This window comes from Labrus bergylta, chromosome 10, assembly GCF_963930695.1.
Source record: "Labrus bergylta chromosome 10, fLabBer1.1, whole genome shotgun sequence".
In the NCBI taxonomy this organism is placed as follows: Eukaryota; Metazoa; Chordata; class Actinopteri; order Labriformes; family Labridae; genus Labrus; species Labrus bergylta.
Genome location: NC_089204.1, coordinates 4,164,700 through 4,183,192, shown reverse-complemented (window position 1 = coordinate 4,183,192; position 18,493 = coordinate 4,164,700). Strand labels below are relative to the sequence as shown.

General features: G+C 41.8%; 1 protein-coding gene across 2 annotated transcripts in view; it reads left to right on the top strand.

Annotated features, from left to right (window-relative positions):
• Positions 1-11,638, top strand: part of sertad2b (SERTA domain containing 2b) — a 47,779-nt gene extending 36,141 nt beyond the window's left edge. For both annotated transcript variants that reach the window (XM_065959450.1, XM_020652008.3), the window contains exon 2: positions 6,095-11,638. In XM_065959450.1, the coding sequence (XP_065815522.1) occupies positions 6,099-7,373 (1,275 nt within the window). In that variant the 5' untranslated portion in view covers positions 6,095-6,098 and the 3' untranslated portion in view covers positions 7,374-11,638. The remainder of the gene's footprint in view (positions 1-6,094) is intronic.
• The last annotated feature ends 6,855 nt before the right edge of the window (positions 11,639-18,493 follow it).

Sequence of the window (18,493 nt, the reverse complement as noted above, 5' to 3'; positions counted from 1 at the left end):
AGCCAGCTCCTGGAATAATATGTTCGGCCCACATGGTCTGACGTGTTTGCAGACACACACCTGACCTTGCCACTCTCTTGTTTAATGTTTCACACTATCGTTTTGTGTTAATTCATACACATTGTAACTCACTGCACACCTTTTTTTTATTATTTATTTTCCTTTATACTTTATTTTACTACCAGGGCCCATGTCCCTGAAGGCATCATAAAACTTTTAATGTAATCTGCAAGCAATTTGAACATTGTTTTTTTATTATAATTATTATTTTATTTTTTTTAAGATTTATTTTTGGGCTTTTTGTGCCTTTAATGCAGAGAGAGGACAGTGGATAGAGTCGGAAACCAGGGAGAGAGAGTGGGGAATGACATGTGGAGGGAGGCCACGGGTGGAAGCAAACCCTGGCCTACCGCTCAAGACGAGAGTCTCAATACATGGGACGCGCGCCCTAACCATTGCACCACCGTTTTTTCAAATGTTTGTTTTTTTCTTGATTTATGCTCTAAAAATGAATCTTCAGCAGGCACCTAAGGGAATATATTGTGTACAAATCATGCTAAAATAGATATTAAATAAAGAAAAAAAAACAAGAGTGTTTTTTCTCTTAAAACAGTAAGCTCCATTTGTACAGTCTTTGATGACCCCACAGTGTTAGGTCGGATTGGGTTTAAAGTGCGATGACAGAGAGCGATACGAATCCCTGTGTGTCTGATCGATAATATAAACCTTAACAGTTAGATACTAACAGAGAAATCTGTAATTTTTTTAGATGTAACGGGACATTGTCGACAGAGCCCCATAACAGACACAACATATTTATCGTTGCCATGGAAACAACGGATGATACACATAAGGATGCGGGAATAGCTACTGAAAGCTGCCTTACTGTTGATAAAAACGTCATGTGCATTATACTTGGATAGATCGTTGGTAAACAGGTCGGTTTCACCCGTTTATCTCGACTACGGTCAACGCAGATCATTTTAATATAATTTAATACTCCAAGATGAATAAGCAAAAAACACCAGCGTAGGCACAGGCACCAACATTTTTCCACTGCAGACGTCTACTTGATGGAAAGTGTTCAGAGAGAGCCCAGTCTGTAGCTTCCTCTTGTTTTCTTTTTATCAAGATGTTTGTATTTTAAAGTCAAAATCAGGAATGTGTGTTGTTAGGAAGTGTTGACATACTCTTCAAAGAGGCTGGATTAAACCATTAGAGCCTTTTAATGGCACTAAAATGAATCCCACTGTTAGAGACAGTTACCCTGTAGTGATTACAGTCTGGCATGATGAAGGTTTCACAGAAGTATACGATCACTAGTAACAAATAGTATACATAGACCTGTACTGGCTTTGCAGTGCACACTATGTGAATAACATTGGATGGCTGCCCTTACCAAATGAGAAAATAGATTAAAAAAGTAAATAAAACTGTAATGTTGCAAATGTGCACGCTCCTCATGATGCACACACACCAGGTATTAAACATTTACTGTTGGACAATAGTATCAAACTATAAACCCGACTGGTTGTTTAGATACCAGATTTTAACTTTGACAAGATTCTAGTACAAATCAAACATCAATACCTGTTTTGATACCACAACAACAAAAAAGGAAGTCCCAGACACTCAGTATTGGTCAATTTCCTGTTTTTTTTATTACCAATAAAAAAGCATGCTAACTTCAGCAAACTGTTTTAATAGCACATATTGCAAAAAGACATTAAAACAATGTTTAATGTCTTTGTGCTATTTAGACAGTGCTCGCTCTCTTTCTTACTTGCAGCATCTTCGAGTTGAAAATATGACCTACGATCTGTGGTTTTTGAAAGATTCAGTACTATTCAATAATCTCGATCATTAAAATAACAGAGATTTTTTTAAAACATGTGGCATCAAAAAGTATCAGAGTGTGGAACATTCTGCACCGTATACCCTGTTCACGCCTCTTTGAGGGATGTAACTCAACTCGATTAAACTTTCTTCAGCTTCTGACACGAACAAAAGAAGCCAGAAGCAGATTGTGCTCTCACTGTTAACCAAAAGGAAAGAGTATAGGGGCGCGGGATGGCCCTGCGGTTTGGTTGCACGCTCTATGTGCTGGGTCTGTTGTCCATGCTGCAGCGGCTATGAGTTTGAGTCTGACCTCCTCTCTTTGCATAGCTGTCCTGTCCATTAGAGAAAAACATGGCTGAACTTGAAAAAAAAAAAAGAAGAATATTGTAAAGACAACTTGAGAAAAAACATCTACCTTGAGCTTCAGCCCAAAAATATCCAGACTGACCTTCAGATGTGGTCGGTTGATTCCTCCTCTTAACTAGTTTTTTTTTTTTTTCTGCAAATCTCTCTATTCCCTTCAGGTTAAACTTTTAGCAGAGGGACTTTAAAGACACTTCTATGCTGTCAGTTAAGAGCGATGTGTGAAGTCACAGCGACCTTGAATAAAGACCTCAGCTCCATTTTAGAGTGCAGCTTTCCCCTCCACTCATTTATGAGCTGTTTGTCTTCTTCTGGTGCTCATTTCTAGACCCAGCTCACGGGGTGTCAGATGGTTCTGGGCCTGTGAACTTTGACAGTCAGCAGGGGGGGAGGGGATGAGGTAAAGATGAAAAAAAAGGTAGAAGAGTGAGAGAGGAGGTTGGAGGAGAAGGAAAAGGGAAGAGGAGGATAATGAAGAGGAATGTAAGGGGTGGGGCACCTCTGGTATGTCAGCCATGCACTGTGTGTCTGTATGAGTGTGTGTGTGAGTGTGTATGTGTGTGTGTGAGTCTAAACACCCTGCCATGAGTCAGTGAGTCAGACATGCGCAGCTGCTTCAGCTCTCAATCACAAAGTGCTTTGAAACTAACTCCACTGCTCTCTTTGACTCTCTGTCTCTCTGACGTTTTCTGATCGCTGTTTTCCTCGAAGCTCCAGAAGCTGCTGCAGTGAATTCAGAAACACCAGCAGTAAACGGAAGAAAGTCACGACTATCTAAATGCTGGAAGTAGATTTTCAATGTTCCTTGTTGAGCCTCAGGAACCAGTTTTTACCCTGTGAGAATCCAGTTCTATGAGTTTTGTCTTTGGAGAACACAGAGATCACCTGACGATTAATCAGCGTGAGGTGGGACTGGACAGAACAACAGTCACTGACTGCTGTATCGACCTGATCTGCACAGAAACATCTGTAACATATATATATATATTTTACTATTGTAAGCAAGAGACACTTGTGGACGGAGTCAGAAATGGAGCAGAAAAGAGAGGGGAACGAGATGCTGGAAAGGAGCCACACTTCAAATTTGAACCCGGGCCGCCCACTTGGAGGACTATAACCTCTGAACATGGGGCACGCACACTAACCACTAGGCTTCCAGTGCCCCTTTTCAGTACCTTTAATAATTGTGATTCTGACGTGAATCGATATTTTCCCACCCCTCTTATAGTTAGCATAGCTTAGCATGCAAACTCGGGCTGTGACTGTATAGAGTGTATCGAAAAAATGAATGTGTTAGACTCAATAAGACATTCCATAGCAACAGTAAAATGCTAATATGTACACCTGTAAACCACCTGATCTGCTGCATTGAGCCTTTTGCAAAGTCTAAGTGATGAAGAGTTTGTGTTTAAGTGCTTTGCTCAAAGGCTCCCCGACAGTAGAGAAGAGGGAGCAGAGAAAGCTCTTCCCCCTCCCACCTTTCCCAGAACAATCTGTCAACCTTCTCCTCTACTTCCTCTTCCTCCTCCTCCTCCTCCTCCTCCCCATCTTCCTCCTCTTCCTTCCTGCCCCCCCCAGCACCCCCCCCCCCCCTCCTCCTCCTCCTCCTTCCCTCTTCCTCCTCCTCATCTCCCCCATCCCATTCTTTGTCATCTCTTTGGGTGAATTCCCAGCTGACTCTGTTTGTCATGGCAACCAACCAGTCGTGGTGACTGGGCCTGCAGCTCACACTTCCTGTGTGTGCGTGTGGTAGTATGTGTGTGTCTGTGTGAGAGGAGACGCATGCGCAGTGTGTGTGTGTGTGTGTGTGTGTGTGTGTGTGTGTGTGTGTGTGTGTGTGTGTCGACAGAGACTGGCTGTATGAGCCTGTCAGCCTGGATTAGAGTCAAAAACACTGCAGCAATGCCTGTTTTCTGTCTTTCTTTCTTATTTTCTTGCTTTGCTTATCTCTTTCTATTTCAAATGTCTTTGTTTTTTCCTTCCATGCCTTATCTTTAACACAGATAATGTCACCATCAGATAGGTCAACTGATTAGATTCACAGATTTGTTGAGATTAGAAAATCTATCTTCTGGAAACATGCTAGCCTTTGTTAGCATGACTCTCTCTGTATTCCCTTTCTTCATTTTTTGTCTGTTTTGTACAGAGGTCCAAAGAAATGTTGTAAATAAGAGCCCATCATTACTTCTGTTTTTAAAGCCTGATTTATACTACTTGGGTAAATCAATGCAGGTATGCTATAGCAACAGACCCTAGAGACGCCTGACATGCACACACACAGAAATGCAATGTTGGTACCTTAACAGCTAAAATAGGTCTGCTTGATAGCTTCAGAACAGAAATACAGAGGACTGTGTGTTTGATGCTAGTTTGTAGCTAGATACTTGAGCCTGTTTGAAGACCATCAACCAAAAAGAAAGAGTGCGAGAGCGAGAGAGAAATGGGGAGACATAGGTGAAACTGAGATGTACATATACCTGATGAAGCTTTGTGTAATTCTGCAGTTTATCAATAAAGCGTACATAGTGTCACACTGCAGACTATAATCTCCTCTGACAGTGAGGAGGGGGACAGCTGTCTAACATGAATGAAACCAACACGGGTTATACACGTTAAAGTGGTATAAGTAATTCAATGTGCTGTTCTAATACTGAAGCAGGAGAGAGGGCGGAGGTAGGAGGGAGGGGAGGTGGGGCTTTAAATCTGGCCTATGATCCTGTGCTACAGCACGGAACGCGACTATTACATAACTGTGTGTGTGTGTGTGTGTGTGTGTGTGTGTGTGTGTGTGTGTGTGTGTGTGTGTGTGTGTGTGTGTGTGTGTGTGTGTGTGTGTGTGTGTGTGTGTGTATGTGTGTGTGATAGTGCTGCTGGGCATACAGTATGCAGCGGTGAGGCTCTCTCTGCAGCTGCTCCTGGTTTCACTGTGTGTTTTTTAAATCCCCTGTTGCAGTAAGCTTGTTGCGTTTAAGCAGCTTCTTGAGGACCGTCGTTAAGCTGCAGGCTCCCAGTTTGCAAACTCCACCGCAGGGCGTATCAGCGTTTCTATATGTGAGGTGTGATATGACAATGATAGTCTAAGGTGTGACTGAATTTGATACAAATTACAGAAACCCCAAGACCGGCTGTGGAATCTCTGAAATATCTGAACTGTTTAAGGGGAAATCTGGGGGAAAGTATTTTAAACTCTTTGGGAGCCTCCTGGAGGGAAAAAGGGTTTTAAACTGTCGTCCTGATATTTCATTCAGCATAGTCCACAACGTGCAGTTTCTGTGCATCTGTGTGGCTCTTAGTGGTACCATCTGTTTTCACCATGTGGAGTTTGTAATCCTGCAAGCTGGTGTGGTAGTTGAGCTCTCGGCCTTCAGTAACATTGATAGTTTTGAAGTACAGACGCACAGCTCACAACCAATTTGCGGAGACTTGTTCCGCCCACCTCCGCTGGTCACCTGTTGTCTTTAAGTTTTTTAAGTGTCTGTTGTTGAGGAGTCTTTTCAATTAAACCAGCCCTGCACGAGGTGTAATTACTCTTTAGTCTTCCACAGCTTTATTTAAATGCACGATTACCACCTAATGAGGGAGAAAAGATGTTTAAAAGTGCTGCTGCAAGCCCAGTTTACATCTCTATGTATCCCAGCATGCTTTGTGCAGCAAAGTCACTCATGACACAATAATAATAATGAATGTGAGCACATTTTCAGTTGTGTCAGTTTGTCTTTCTTTGGTGATTGTGGTGACGATGACTGATCTGATTAATTCAATTGAACTGTATACACTTTTTTCTTTTTTTTTTACTTGCAGCCTTGTGAAGTGTTAAATCATTGTTTACCTTTTTGTGACATCTTGAGTAAATAAAGTTTTTTTTTTTGTCTCTTTGTTTTGTGTCTTCCAGATTTATGTTCGGTAAAGGCGCGAAGCGGAAGCTGGATGAGGATGAAGAGGCGCTGGAAGGCAAAACGCTGGAGGCGCCGTTGGCGGGAGGGGGACTAGGCCTGTGTCCGGAAGGCCTGTCCAAGGTGTCGTACACCCTGCAGCGGCAGACCATCTTCAACATCTCCCTGATGAAGCTGTACAGCCAGCGGCCCCTCGGCGAGCCCAGCCTGGAGCGCCGCGTCCTCATCAACAACATGCTGCGACGCATCCAGGATGAACTGAAGCAGGAGGGCTCCCTGCGCCCGCTGCTCTTCCCTCCCTCACCACCACCAGATGACCCCATGGACGAGGGCTTCCGTGAGGCGCCACCTTCCTTTGGGACAACACAGGTATCCCAGCCGTCTGCGCTGCTGATGCCGGTCATTGCTCCCCCGCCTTCACCCCACCCGATGGTGCCTCCCAACTTCCAGACACCCCAGGCCTGCCCCAGCAGAGTGGAGCTCGGCTCCGCCCCTCTGGAAGCCTGCCTCACTCCGGCCTCTTTACTGGAGGAGGATGGGGTAGATTCAGCCTTTTGTGCTCCATCCCCTCCCACTCCTCCTCTGTCGCCTCCCCCAGCACAGCCTCCACCCTTACCCTCGGCCCTTCTGAGCCAGGCTCCCCCCAGGGTCCCTGTGCCCGCCTCGTCCAATGACAGCTTCCCCTCCGCTCTGAGTGACATGGAGTTGGGTCCTCCCACAGCCATAGCAAGGACAGCAGCAGCTAATACTACGACCGTGACTACCTCCCCAACTCCCACCCCACTCACCCCGCCCTCCCACCTCGCACCCCTCTCCCCCACACCCACAGGCCCACCCAGAGACTGCAGGACCATGGGTGCAAAACTAGAGGCAGCTGGCGTCTTGCTAGCTGAAGGCCGCTGTGTGGAGCTCCGGCCGATGGACACTCTGCCCACACTGCCCCCTGGTGGCCTGGTAGACATTTCTTCCTCTCCCTCGTCCCCTCCTTCCTCTTCCTCACCCTCGGGGTTCCTCTCAGACTTGGCGCTGGACGATGTCCTGTTCGCCGACATCGACACGTCCATGTATGACTTTGACCCCTGTACGACAGCGGGGGCTGGGGGCGTGGCAGCAGGCGGCGGCCTCACCAAACTGTCATCAGTGGTGACGGCGGACGACCTCCTCAAATCTCTGTCATCGCCGTATAGCGGCCCCGCCCCCCAGGTTTCAGCCAATCAGCCTTTCAAAATAGATCTGACAGAACTGGACCACATTATGGAGGTGTTGGTGGGATCGTGACTCATGGATGCCCCCATCTCTGCAACACACGGACTGATAAATCACGAGAATAGACTGAAATGAAAGAGATAGCGATGTGGGGGTGTCTCGTGGTTTTTATGTTGTTGTTTTTTTTTACTCTCTTCAAAGGTCGGTAATTGTAAACATCAATGGTGATGTCATTCAGTACTACTATGACAAATACTACTACACACACTGTGCATGCACTGCGCTCGCCTTTCCAACGTATGGAAAAGAAAGACAAATACGCTTGTATTTCTAGACTTGTGAGGACTGATTGCATTCATTCCCTAATCTCAACCTAGTTTCAACCTCAACCTTAGCCTTAACCTGATAATGTAACTGTAAATACAAGACATGACGACCTTCACATCGTCCTCATTTTGGAGGATTTCCTGCACTCAGTCTTTCATAGTGCTGACATTTACTCCTCACAGGTTTAGAAATACAAGTACACACACACACACACACACACACACACACACACACACACACATACAAACAGAAGTCGAGGCTTTTAGCAGTTGAGTGCCTTTCAAAATGACCACTTGTTCAATTCCTGTTTTTTTTACAATATATTTTTCTCACTTTAACAGCCTATAGAGAGGTCACTCCTCAATGTTTCTTTAATTTATTGTATCTAATAATCTATTATTAAGGAATTTAAATTCATGATCAAATAATTATTTAATCTTTATCTTATTACAGATGTTTTGTTTTTATTGGTAAAGCGAGGCTCACATAGTTTTAGCAGTGTGCTACATTAATTATTTTTTTTGCTTGGCTTTATATTAACGCTATGGGAGTTTATCTAAAACAAATTGCCTGCGTGTTTGTTTAACTCGGCGGTAGACGTCTGTTCTTGGACACGTGGCGTCTATGAATTCAGTTCAGGGGGGTTTTTTCACATCCTCTTCCTTATGGGCAGCACGTACAGTGTAACTGTGCTGGATGCTGTTTCACATGAGCTCAGTCGTTCCCGCTGGTTATCATGCTTCACTTACAGCACAATTCAAATGAGCTAAGTGTTTACATTGGAGACGGCAGCACCACCACCATCTAACTCTTGCCTCCCAGTTTGACAGAGATGATTTAAAAAGCTTCAACTTAAACAGAGACTTTAGCCACTAAACACATTTTAACTTGACTGTATCGGACCCAAGACAAAACCGCTCACACACACACACTGCACGGAGAGTCACTGTGGTACCAAACGTGACTGCATAGAATTACTCGGAAAAACACACTGAAACCCAAAATGTTGGCAGAATTGCCTTACTTTTGGTTTGGCTCTTACAGAGCTAGCAACATCAGTGACAGACAAATTACAGCACACTAGCATACAGTATTACATGCAGCCTGTAGTATGTTTACTTGTGTTTGAAATAGGAGCCCTACATGCCAAATCTCAGGGTTCCGCTTTCTTCTATACATTGTGCTGCAGTGTTTCAACCCAGAGAGCCAAATACCCGTGTTTAACAAACACGATGGCAGGACATTTCAATCTATTTCCTAAATCATTTTCATCTTACAGGTAATTTCTACTAAAGAAGGAAACCAAGACCACAATGTAAACCTGATCCAGCACCAATGCAAACCCTCAAACACTACCCTCCTGCACACTGAGTTTTGACACAAACGGACCAAATGTGATGTCAGCATGTCACATAGGGGTCACATGAGGACTCCTAAGGTCTTTATGTTTCCTTTCCAGCGGACCACTCTGTCACACACACACACACACACACACACACACACACACACACACACACACACACACACACACACACACACACACACACACACACACACAGTTTTAAATAGATTAGGAATACTCACTTTATCAGTGCTGTGTCCTCAGCTGAACCTCGTATTTGCTCTGTATTGAAGTTAGAAATTATCCTGTTTACATAAATCCCCCCCCCTTCCCCCTTTTAAAAGTATTGAGCTGATTTTATGTTTGATCATTTTAACAGTCAAAAGTCCAACGTCCCAAATCACCAGACACGCTGTGATAAAAAAGGATGAAATGTTTGTAAAGAACATTTAGAAGTAAAGGCAGAAGGCTGCAAACAATTCAATCACTGTCATGTATTTCTACCGTATTAGACTGCAGACCTTCATTTGTAGAAGAAGCCACAAACAGGACTAAAGACTGCATTTGGCAATGTCACATGTTTAGTCACAATTTGCACAAAGCCTATGTTGGCATCATGATAGTAATAATTTCTAAATGCTTGCAGGAAACATAGGCATAAGTAAATAACAGACTCACATTTCTCCTTCATTTTTAGAAGTCAGACTTATAACAGCACCGTAGAATTACAACGTTTTTAAGATGCAAGTTAATGGATTTTAAAGAGATGATACAACATAACAAAATAACTGTTCTTGTCTCAATAGATGTGTTAATTGTAGGCTCCAACCTTAAAGGAAAACATCCACCCAGGGAAACTTTTATTCTTAGGCTGATGTGAAGCAAATACTCGATTATACGTCAGTGATTCTGTCTCCTCCTCCTCACTCTATATGATTGTTTGATATCAGGATCAAAGATCAGTTATATCTTAATTATCCACACAAGGCATTTTCTGAAATGATCTCAGACCTATACAAAAGAAATGTCAATGTCCATTTTTATATACATTTTTGGCTTCACACTGTTGTAGTAAGCCATAATTCACTCTGTTTGACTTGCTATGTACTGAAAACGGAGCACCTTTAGTTTGGTGTCCATTTTTAAAAAATGGTTAGCATTCTCAGCTGACAGGTTGTTTAACTTTGCGATGTTCACACTCTGACAAGTGGATTAGCAGTGAACTAAGTGAAGGAAAAGTAAGGTATTATCTGCACTGTGCGCTCCCCGGGGGATGTTTTTTAAAATCTAGACATACTAACACTTGGCTTTCGAACGTACCTGTAGGAATAAAAAGATTGCTTCACTTGATTTTGAACAGAGCTAAAGAGGAACATCTAGCCGACTAGCTTTTCACAATGTGATACAAAAACAGAAAAGACTCTGCAGTGGTCTAGAATATTAAAGGACATTATCTGACAAATTAGGGTGGAGTTTTCCTTTAAGGTTATTAGAACTAAAGAGAAACCTGAATCACACACGTGTCACAGCGTTGCGGTGGGTATGATAATGGTATTTTTTAGCAGAGGTCTCCGCTGTAAATGGGGCAGAATGTGTAATCTGGAATCCAGTCCGACTAATTTTACTGTGTGGTGTTAAAACTTGTTCTAACGGACGATAAGTAGTTTTCCCAACCTGCAATTAACCTCCAGCTCAAGTGTTAATGAACTGAATCACAGCCCAGCGCAAGCCGAGCAGAAAGCAGCACAGACTCAAACTGTTTGCAGACGACTGTCTCGTTTCTTTCAAAATGTTTGAATTTTGGAGTGGTTGTTTTTGTTTTCTTGGGGGTCAATGAAGTTATTTATTCACATTGTTTTCCTCTTCTGTGTAAATATATATATTTATTTTTGATGTGAAGTGAACCTTTTGGATTGTAAATGTGTGTACAGAATGTTTGGTAGGAATGTACTTCAGGTAGGAATGTATCTGAGTGTGGACTTATGGGTGGAAGCCATTTTTTTTATATACATAGGATATTATATTACCTTGTTTATCTGTTTGTTTGATTCTTTTGTTGTTATTGATTTTTTTTGTGTGTGTGGGTTGACAGCCACAGCTTTTTACACATTTTTCTACTTTTATGTTCATCATTTTCCAGTTGAAGGCGAAACAGTACATGCAGCAATACTCAAAAAAACCCGTCTCCAACCTTCAGATGTCAAACTCCAAAGCCTGTCATAGACACTTCAATGCCAAAAGTGATGTACATAGTATGAACAACAGTCAAGCTCCTGAGACTTTTTTGATCAGTGTTTGATACCGTATCTGTTTTAGCGCTGTCTGAACGTGCTGCGGCTCGAAACCCAGAGAAAGACTGACCGCAGCGGAGGCGGATTCCCTCTAAGAAGGCTGTATTTTACACAGACCTCTGAGCTGTGCCTTTTTCTATGCAATAGAACACAAACAGAGAAACTGTCAGCTGATCACTGTAACGGGATACAAATGTGGACTGTAGATAATATATATATACAGTATATGTATACATATATATGTATATATATACACATAGTATATGAGATAACAGACAGCTGTCAATGAATTGGAAACAGTCTTACTTTTGTAGTTTTATATATGTATATATATTATGATATATATACATATAGATACAATAAACTGTAAAAAGAGATGTCTTTGTGTCTTTCCTTCTTATTTTAATGTAAGCAGACTTTTTGTAATCATGGAAGCTTGTATAGACTTTAACACTTATATTAACATAACTAGCTGTTTGATCAGTTTGTGTTTTTAGTTATGGCCATTGGAAGAACTTTTACAATAAGGTCTATTTTTGTCTCAGCCATGTCACCTATATAAAAATGACCACTGGTCCATTATCCATTATCTCTTAAAGACGATCCTGAGATATAAACATGGTGCCATCTCAAAGGGAGCTCTGAGTGAGATCTCTCAGATTTCTTACAGTCGTCTCATTCCAAGATTTTAGTTAAATGAAAAATGAAATCAGTATGAGCCCTCAAGTTTTTCTCACTACGAAGGTTTGGTCCATTGACTGAATAAAACATGGACGTAGTCTGAGTCAGTGGTTCTCAACTGGTCTAGCCTCAGGACCCAACACCAACTCCATAATGATAAAGTGGAACCCAAATTTCTGATATTTTTGAACCAATTAGATTTAGTTAATTTAAAAAATATATTTTTGGACCACAACGGTCCAAAACATGATAGAACAAAAATGCAGAATCAAACAAGCATGAAGTGATTCATAGACTTTTTTACACCACTATTTTTTTTTGGGGCACACATTCGCGACCCACTGAAAACGCCTCTGCACCCACTTTTGGGTCCCTCCCGACCCACCAGTTAAGTACCACTGGTCTAGGTGATGTCACCCATTGGTTTCTGAAGATATTTGGAAGCCCAATCACGGCGGTCGCCATATTTGAAATGCTGACTCAGCCTAATTTTCTGTCAACTGAAAACACGTTCTGTCAACTAAGTCCGCCTCTAACTATGCAAGTTTATTCCAAACTCTTAGCCTTTTATTAAATCAAATGAGTAATATGAAGAAATCATCCCATGTGCAGAATAAATGATCTGATAAGATTTTTGATCCAGGCGTGTAGTAGTATTTTAATATGGGACCAGCAGGGATTCCTTGTGTTTCTACATCCATCCTCAAGTGGACACGCAAGGAACGCCAGGTTTTTTTCACTGCCCCCCCGCCGATATCTCGTCATATAAAGGTTATTAATAGAGTTTAAGATCGTCACATACTTAACCATGACATTAATAACCTTTGCAACAGTTATTTAATGTAATGTAAGGTGTGAATGCTCCGTACCGTGCTCAAGCCCGTTACACTTCCTTGGCACGGATGGAAGAGGTGTGCTTTCGGCATGGTACGGTTGCTCATGCACGAGCACAAGCACAGGTATGCAACGTGGCCATTACATTTCATGAATGAAAACCAGGAGTTTCATAGAGCAGTATCTGACTAAGTCACAGGTTGCTGACATGTTCTCTGTGTTGTTCTCCATTGTGCTCACTCTGGGACTGCGCTACATGTAAACTAAAGGACACTGAAGCCCGCGTGTGGTGTTTAAACGTGATGATGAGTACAATATAAGGTAACCATGCTCGAACCATGTAGGCCTAAGGGGGAACTGTTCCTTAGTGTGAGTGTGCCCTAAAATAATTTGTCAATTCTCGTCCATAATCCAGATTCTTTACTGCTTTGAGCTCTTTAATGTACACTGACTTCATACTTTAGATGTCAGAACAACCAACACCTCCTTGTCCTCTTCATCATCCACGGCTCTGTTTCCACACACAGGCTGCACTCATGTACCCGCACACCAAACATACATGAGATGACGCTCCATGAATGTGTGATTGTTGGCCTTAATTTGCTGTTAAATTCCCCCCGCAGCTAAAAAATGACCCACAATGAAGAAATATTCTCAGAACTAACTGATCTGCAGGAGGAGCTCATGAAATCGTACGATTCCTTTCACAGCTTTTATGGTGTCTTCAAAACAAAAAGGCTCCTTTAGAAGAATATTTTGAAGCACAGTAAGATCATTTATTAGGAAATGTCTCCAGGCTGAAGGATGTAACAGGATTTATTAGAACACTGTGATCATACCAGCGTCTTCTTTGGAGTCCCAAAATGGACAAGATGATGATGAGTATAAAATATGAACAAAATTAATAAATGACATTTATTTAAATAATCATCCATACGGTGCAAAGGTTAATGTATAAAGCTGCCACAGTAAGTGAAACATTTCAGGCATCATAATAATATATCCATAATATTTTCTCTATCTTAATATTTCTGCCATTTTTATTGACTGACTTTATTTTCATCTTTAACATTTTGTTCAGGCTTAACGGCTCTCTGATTTAAGATTTCACAACTTTAGACCAACTGGACTAAAACTTGATAAACGTGTTAAATCTAAACACAAGCTAACTAATTCAAGGGAAGGTGTGAATTATTTCAGTTGTTTCTACACTTAAAGGGATACTTCACCCATTAGCATTAAGCTTTGTATCATTAGAAACCTGGTAGTATTTTTGAATGGTCGTGCATCCCGCCCTCATTCAGCGGCAGTCAGGACGAGGAGCAGGGCCGGCTCGAGCTGGGGCAGAGCTGTGCATTCTGGGAGTTGTTGTCTTTCATCCACATGAGCCAAAAAGACACTTTCTGCCCTTTCTTGGTCAAGAAGGCACCAACTTCAAAATGTATTTCACATTTCTACATATATGACCCAATGTCAATACAGATTCATGTTTCAGCTGGTGAAGTATCCCTTTAATGAAAGTGTTTTCATTAAAGGAAGAATGTGCGACATTGTACACATAAATAGAGCAGAAATCATATATCCTGTGTAAATGTCTCTCTGAGTCATGACTGTCTACAATGAGTGAGAAGCTCGAGTCCCGTCAGCTGTGTTGTTGTCAGAGCCGTGTTTACATCATGTTTATATGGACGGGACGTCCTTGTGTATAAAGCTGTTTTAGTCAAGGACTAGAGAAAAGAAGAAGAACATACTCACTGCTTATTTGGATGTCATGTAAGTGTATTTAGATTACAGTCATTCAGCGTCAATTTATGTGCAATATGAAGAGTTGACTGAAGTGTGCTAACATTAGCATTCTAACACAACAATGCAGGACACAGGTGATTGCAGCTCGAGCAAGGGGCAATTTTGTCCGCAGCTTGCAGGTGCTTAATGATTGTGCGTTCTAATTGATAACTCCTTCATGTGAACGCAAGTGGAGAGGGGTTGGAGGTGTGTCTCTGGAGGAGAGCGGAGGCTTCAGAATAGCGGACGTGTGGCCAAACAGCAGTTTGTTTTGGTTTCATGCTGGTGCTCAAGGGCGACATCTACTGGATCAAAAAGTCACACATTCTTCCTTTAACAGTTCTAATAAATTATTTCCTATCTTTGACTCATTTGAACCTTTTACTACTTTTTTTCATTTTGTGTACTACCTGGTTTTAGGTCATGTTTCTTCAAATTCTCTCAGGCTGTAGTCACTCAATGTGATGGATGCTTGACTAGTAAAATAAGTACATTTCTGAAAACCTGACCAAAGCTCTTTCAGAGTCGGCTACGTCTAGTTTATTTCCAGTAGTATCAGATAAAATCACATTTGACTCTCAGTAAAGTGTTGGTCTACTTGGTCTGTTTTGTCTTTGCACTCTAAACTGTGGACCTCTGCTGGGTAACATCTCCACAGTCTCCATTAGAAAGCCTCGCCTGTGTCTTCCTCTGTGTTTGCTGCTTTCTTCCAGTTCGCTGCGGCACTCTGCCAACATTTGCCACTGTTAAACAGCCATGACTCCTGATCCGCAGGCCCGTGGTTATTTCCAGCATTCAGGCCACACAGCTGTGAGGGGAAGGGGGACAATCTTTTTTCTATTGGTGGAGGGAGGGAAAGTTTAGCTCAACTTAGCAACAGCGGAGCTAAGGTCAGTGAGGACAACACAAACAAGACTCGGTAACACGGGCAACGAGACATTTTGTTCTACATGTATTTCAGTGATGTTCGTAGAGTGGGATGTAATATATAAAGTGGGAAAAAAAGAGCAAAAGACAGTAAAAAAGTTAGAAAGTGGCCTGCTATTTTTCTGTTTCTCTAAGTTTCTTTAGATGTCATTTATTATGTGTTATAATTTAGCAATTGTCATGGCAAACACAACTCTGGGATCATTGATTGTCTATGGCTTACAGGCGTCTACTGCCCTTGGCATAATAACTCGCGGCTGCCAAAAGTAAGGTAAAGCAGACGGGCCTTACCTGTTGCTGCCGAGATGCTTCACTCTCTAGACCAGCTCACTCTGCTCAGTTCCAACGCGTTCTTTGCCTTCTGATGACAGTTCAGTATTACAACAAGCGACAAAAGCTTGAGTGAAACTTTTTACACAGAAAAGCAAGCAATCAACCAACATCCTGAGAAGTAGCTTACAGTCCCAAACATTCTCCTCTCCTGCACATCTTCTCGCCTCAGCTCATCAAGACGGTGGCTCCACAGCCATTGGCTGTTCAACCAGTCAGGAAGGCCCGCTCCCTCTCATTGACATTAAGTACAACCTATCAGGGACAGTGTTGTTGAACACACTATACAAATAAATACTGATTGATTGATCCACTGATTAATCGTGCACATAAGCATGCACTAAATGTATTCACTAGGTTGGTGACACTATTTCAGAGCTTTGCACACCAGTGAGGTAATGAAAGCTGCATATTTGTTGCGCTGTTCTATCGAAGTCTGCTCTCTTGACGATTTGTGTTCCCCCCTTACCAAACCTGATTTGGGTAACCCTAACTTCAATTTCAAATCGAATGTCTCCTGTTGGAGATTTAACTATAGACTCTATAAAACATGGACATGGACTCAGTGATGGCACCAATTGGTTACTGAAGGTAGGATTTAAAGCCAAAGGATGGCGGTGGGTACAATCAACCTAGTAGCGATCAAAGAGGCTGAGGTGTGGAGGGAATTTAGCTTGCTGCAGTCATTTCAGCCTCGCCCCTCGTTATGCATTACTAGTATCCTAAAATCAAAATTTTATAATGGGTGTGTATGTGACTTTTGGGTCTTTAGCAGCCAGCCTCAAGTGGACACTCAAGGAGCTGCAGTTTTTTGCACTTCCACATTAGCTTCAGTTCTCAGCGCGGAGGTTGCTGCTTGTTTTGAACATAGAACACAACGAGACACAGACATTAAGGCTGAGCAATGAATTAAAGTTTCAGCATCATCACAATATGTTCATCATACTCAATAAATGAAATCACAAATAACCCAACACCATTTTTTTTTGTTTTTTATACAGTTCAAGCAAACAGCAGCTACACTCAGATTAATTGGTTCAAATTCAGAGGTGAAAAAAAGCTTTTTGGATTGATTTAGGATTCAGGAGGGACACGTTGCAAACACTGTATTTTGTTAAATAAGTAAGTAGTGATAGTAATCATAGTAACAATCTTAACAACTAAACATTGAGTCTCATACAGACAAACAAGTGTTGTATTCAGATATCATAATAATAATGTTTGGTAGTTGTTTTAATAAATGTAAAACCAGGAGGAGAGTTACGGACACAATGTAATATCTGATACTTCTAAACCAATGCAAATACCAACAGCACTGCTTGTAGCTGCTCATGTAGCGTCAGGCTGTTAGCATGATGCAGAGAAGAGGAGCTGCAGAGGTCAGATAAACTCACTTCTTTCTAACCCAAACCAGCAGTTTTTAAATGTAATTTTCAAACATTAAGTCTTAAGACAGAGCACACACTGACTCAAGTGATGTCACTTGAGGAAATTGTTGTGAAATGTCCCTTTTATTGATATCCAGTAAAACAATATACATATGAACACCTCTACAATCGCTTCAGCTCTCTCTCTCTCTCTCCCTCTCTCTTTCTCTCCCTCTCTCTTTCTCTCCCTCTCTCTCTATTTAGTCATAAAATCAGCCATCAGCCGTTAACACATATTCATGCAAATTTTCTAAATTCTGGTTCAGTGCATGTGCAAATAAACCCCATTATGATAAAATAATAATGTTTTTCATACAAACAAGAAGGACAAAACAATGTGCTCCCTAACTGGAACATTTAGAGACGGATGCAAAACGTAGGAAAAGAACAAAACCTTTTTGAAGCAGAACCAGAAGTGTATGTTTCCTCTGTTTTCTGCTCTGGTTTAATTATAACATACTGTTGCTTTATAATAGCGCCATCGTGTGGTTGAACATCAGAGGTGCATCAAGGCGTCACATCAGTGAATGGGTACAACACAGTTATGTAAACACATTCAGAATCAGCATCAGAAATACCTTATTGATCTCCAGGGGGAAATTGGGTCATTAAAGTTGCTTTTGCACACAATATAGCCGTAGAAATATATTAATATAAATATGAATAAAATAAGGAATGTAAATAAGAGATAAAGTGATAAGTGCAGGACGGTGTGTTTTAGATATACAGCTATGTTCCCTGTGCATGGTTTTTCAGAATAAACTCTGTATAAAGCGCAGATTATTAAAGAAAATAGCCATGTACAAAAGCGCATAGTTGGAGAAAAAAAGCAATATAAGTGCAGTATTAACAGTGAGATATTACAAGAGTATTGCACAGTATAGTTTCAGTGGGCCAGGCAGCACGATGCGTTAATGGACAGATTCTTGACCGGATAAGATCAAGAATATTAGACAGTTTAATGAAATAATGAACCATGGAGGAGTTTACAGCTGTGAGTGTGAACATGTCCAGGGTCAGACTGACTTAGTGTTTGACACTCAGAGGGAGGAGTTATACGTTTGGTGACCACGGGCAGGAATGACCTCCTGTGGCGTTTTGTGGTACATCGTGGGATATGAGTCTTGCACTGAGTGTGCTCCTGAGTCTGTCCCAGCGCGTCGTGGAGTTGGGTGGAACAGACAAGATCGCAAGCAATTTAAAACAGAATTCTCTCTGACATCGGCTTCAGAGAGTCCAGCTCCACCC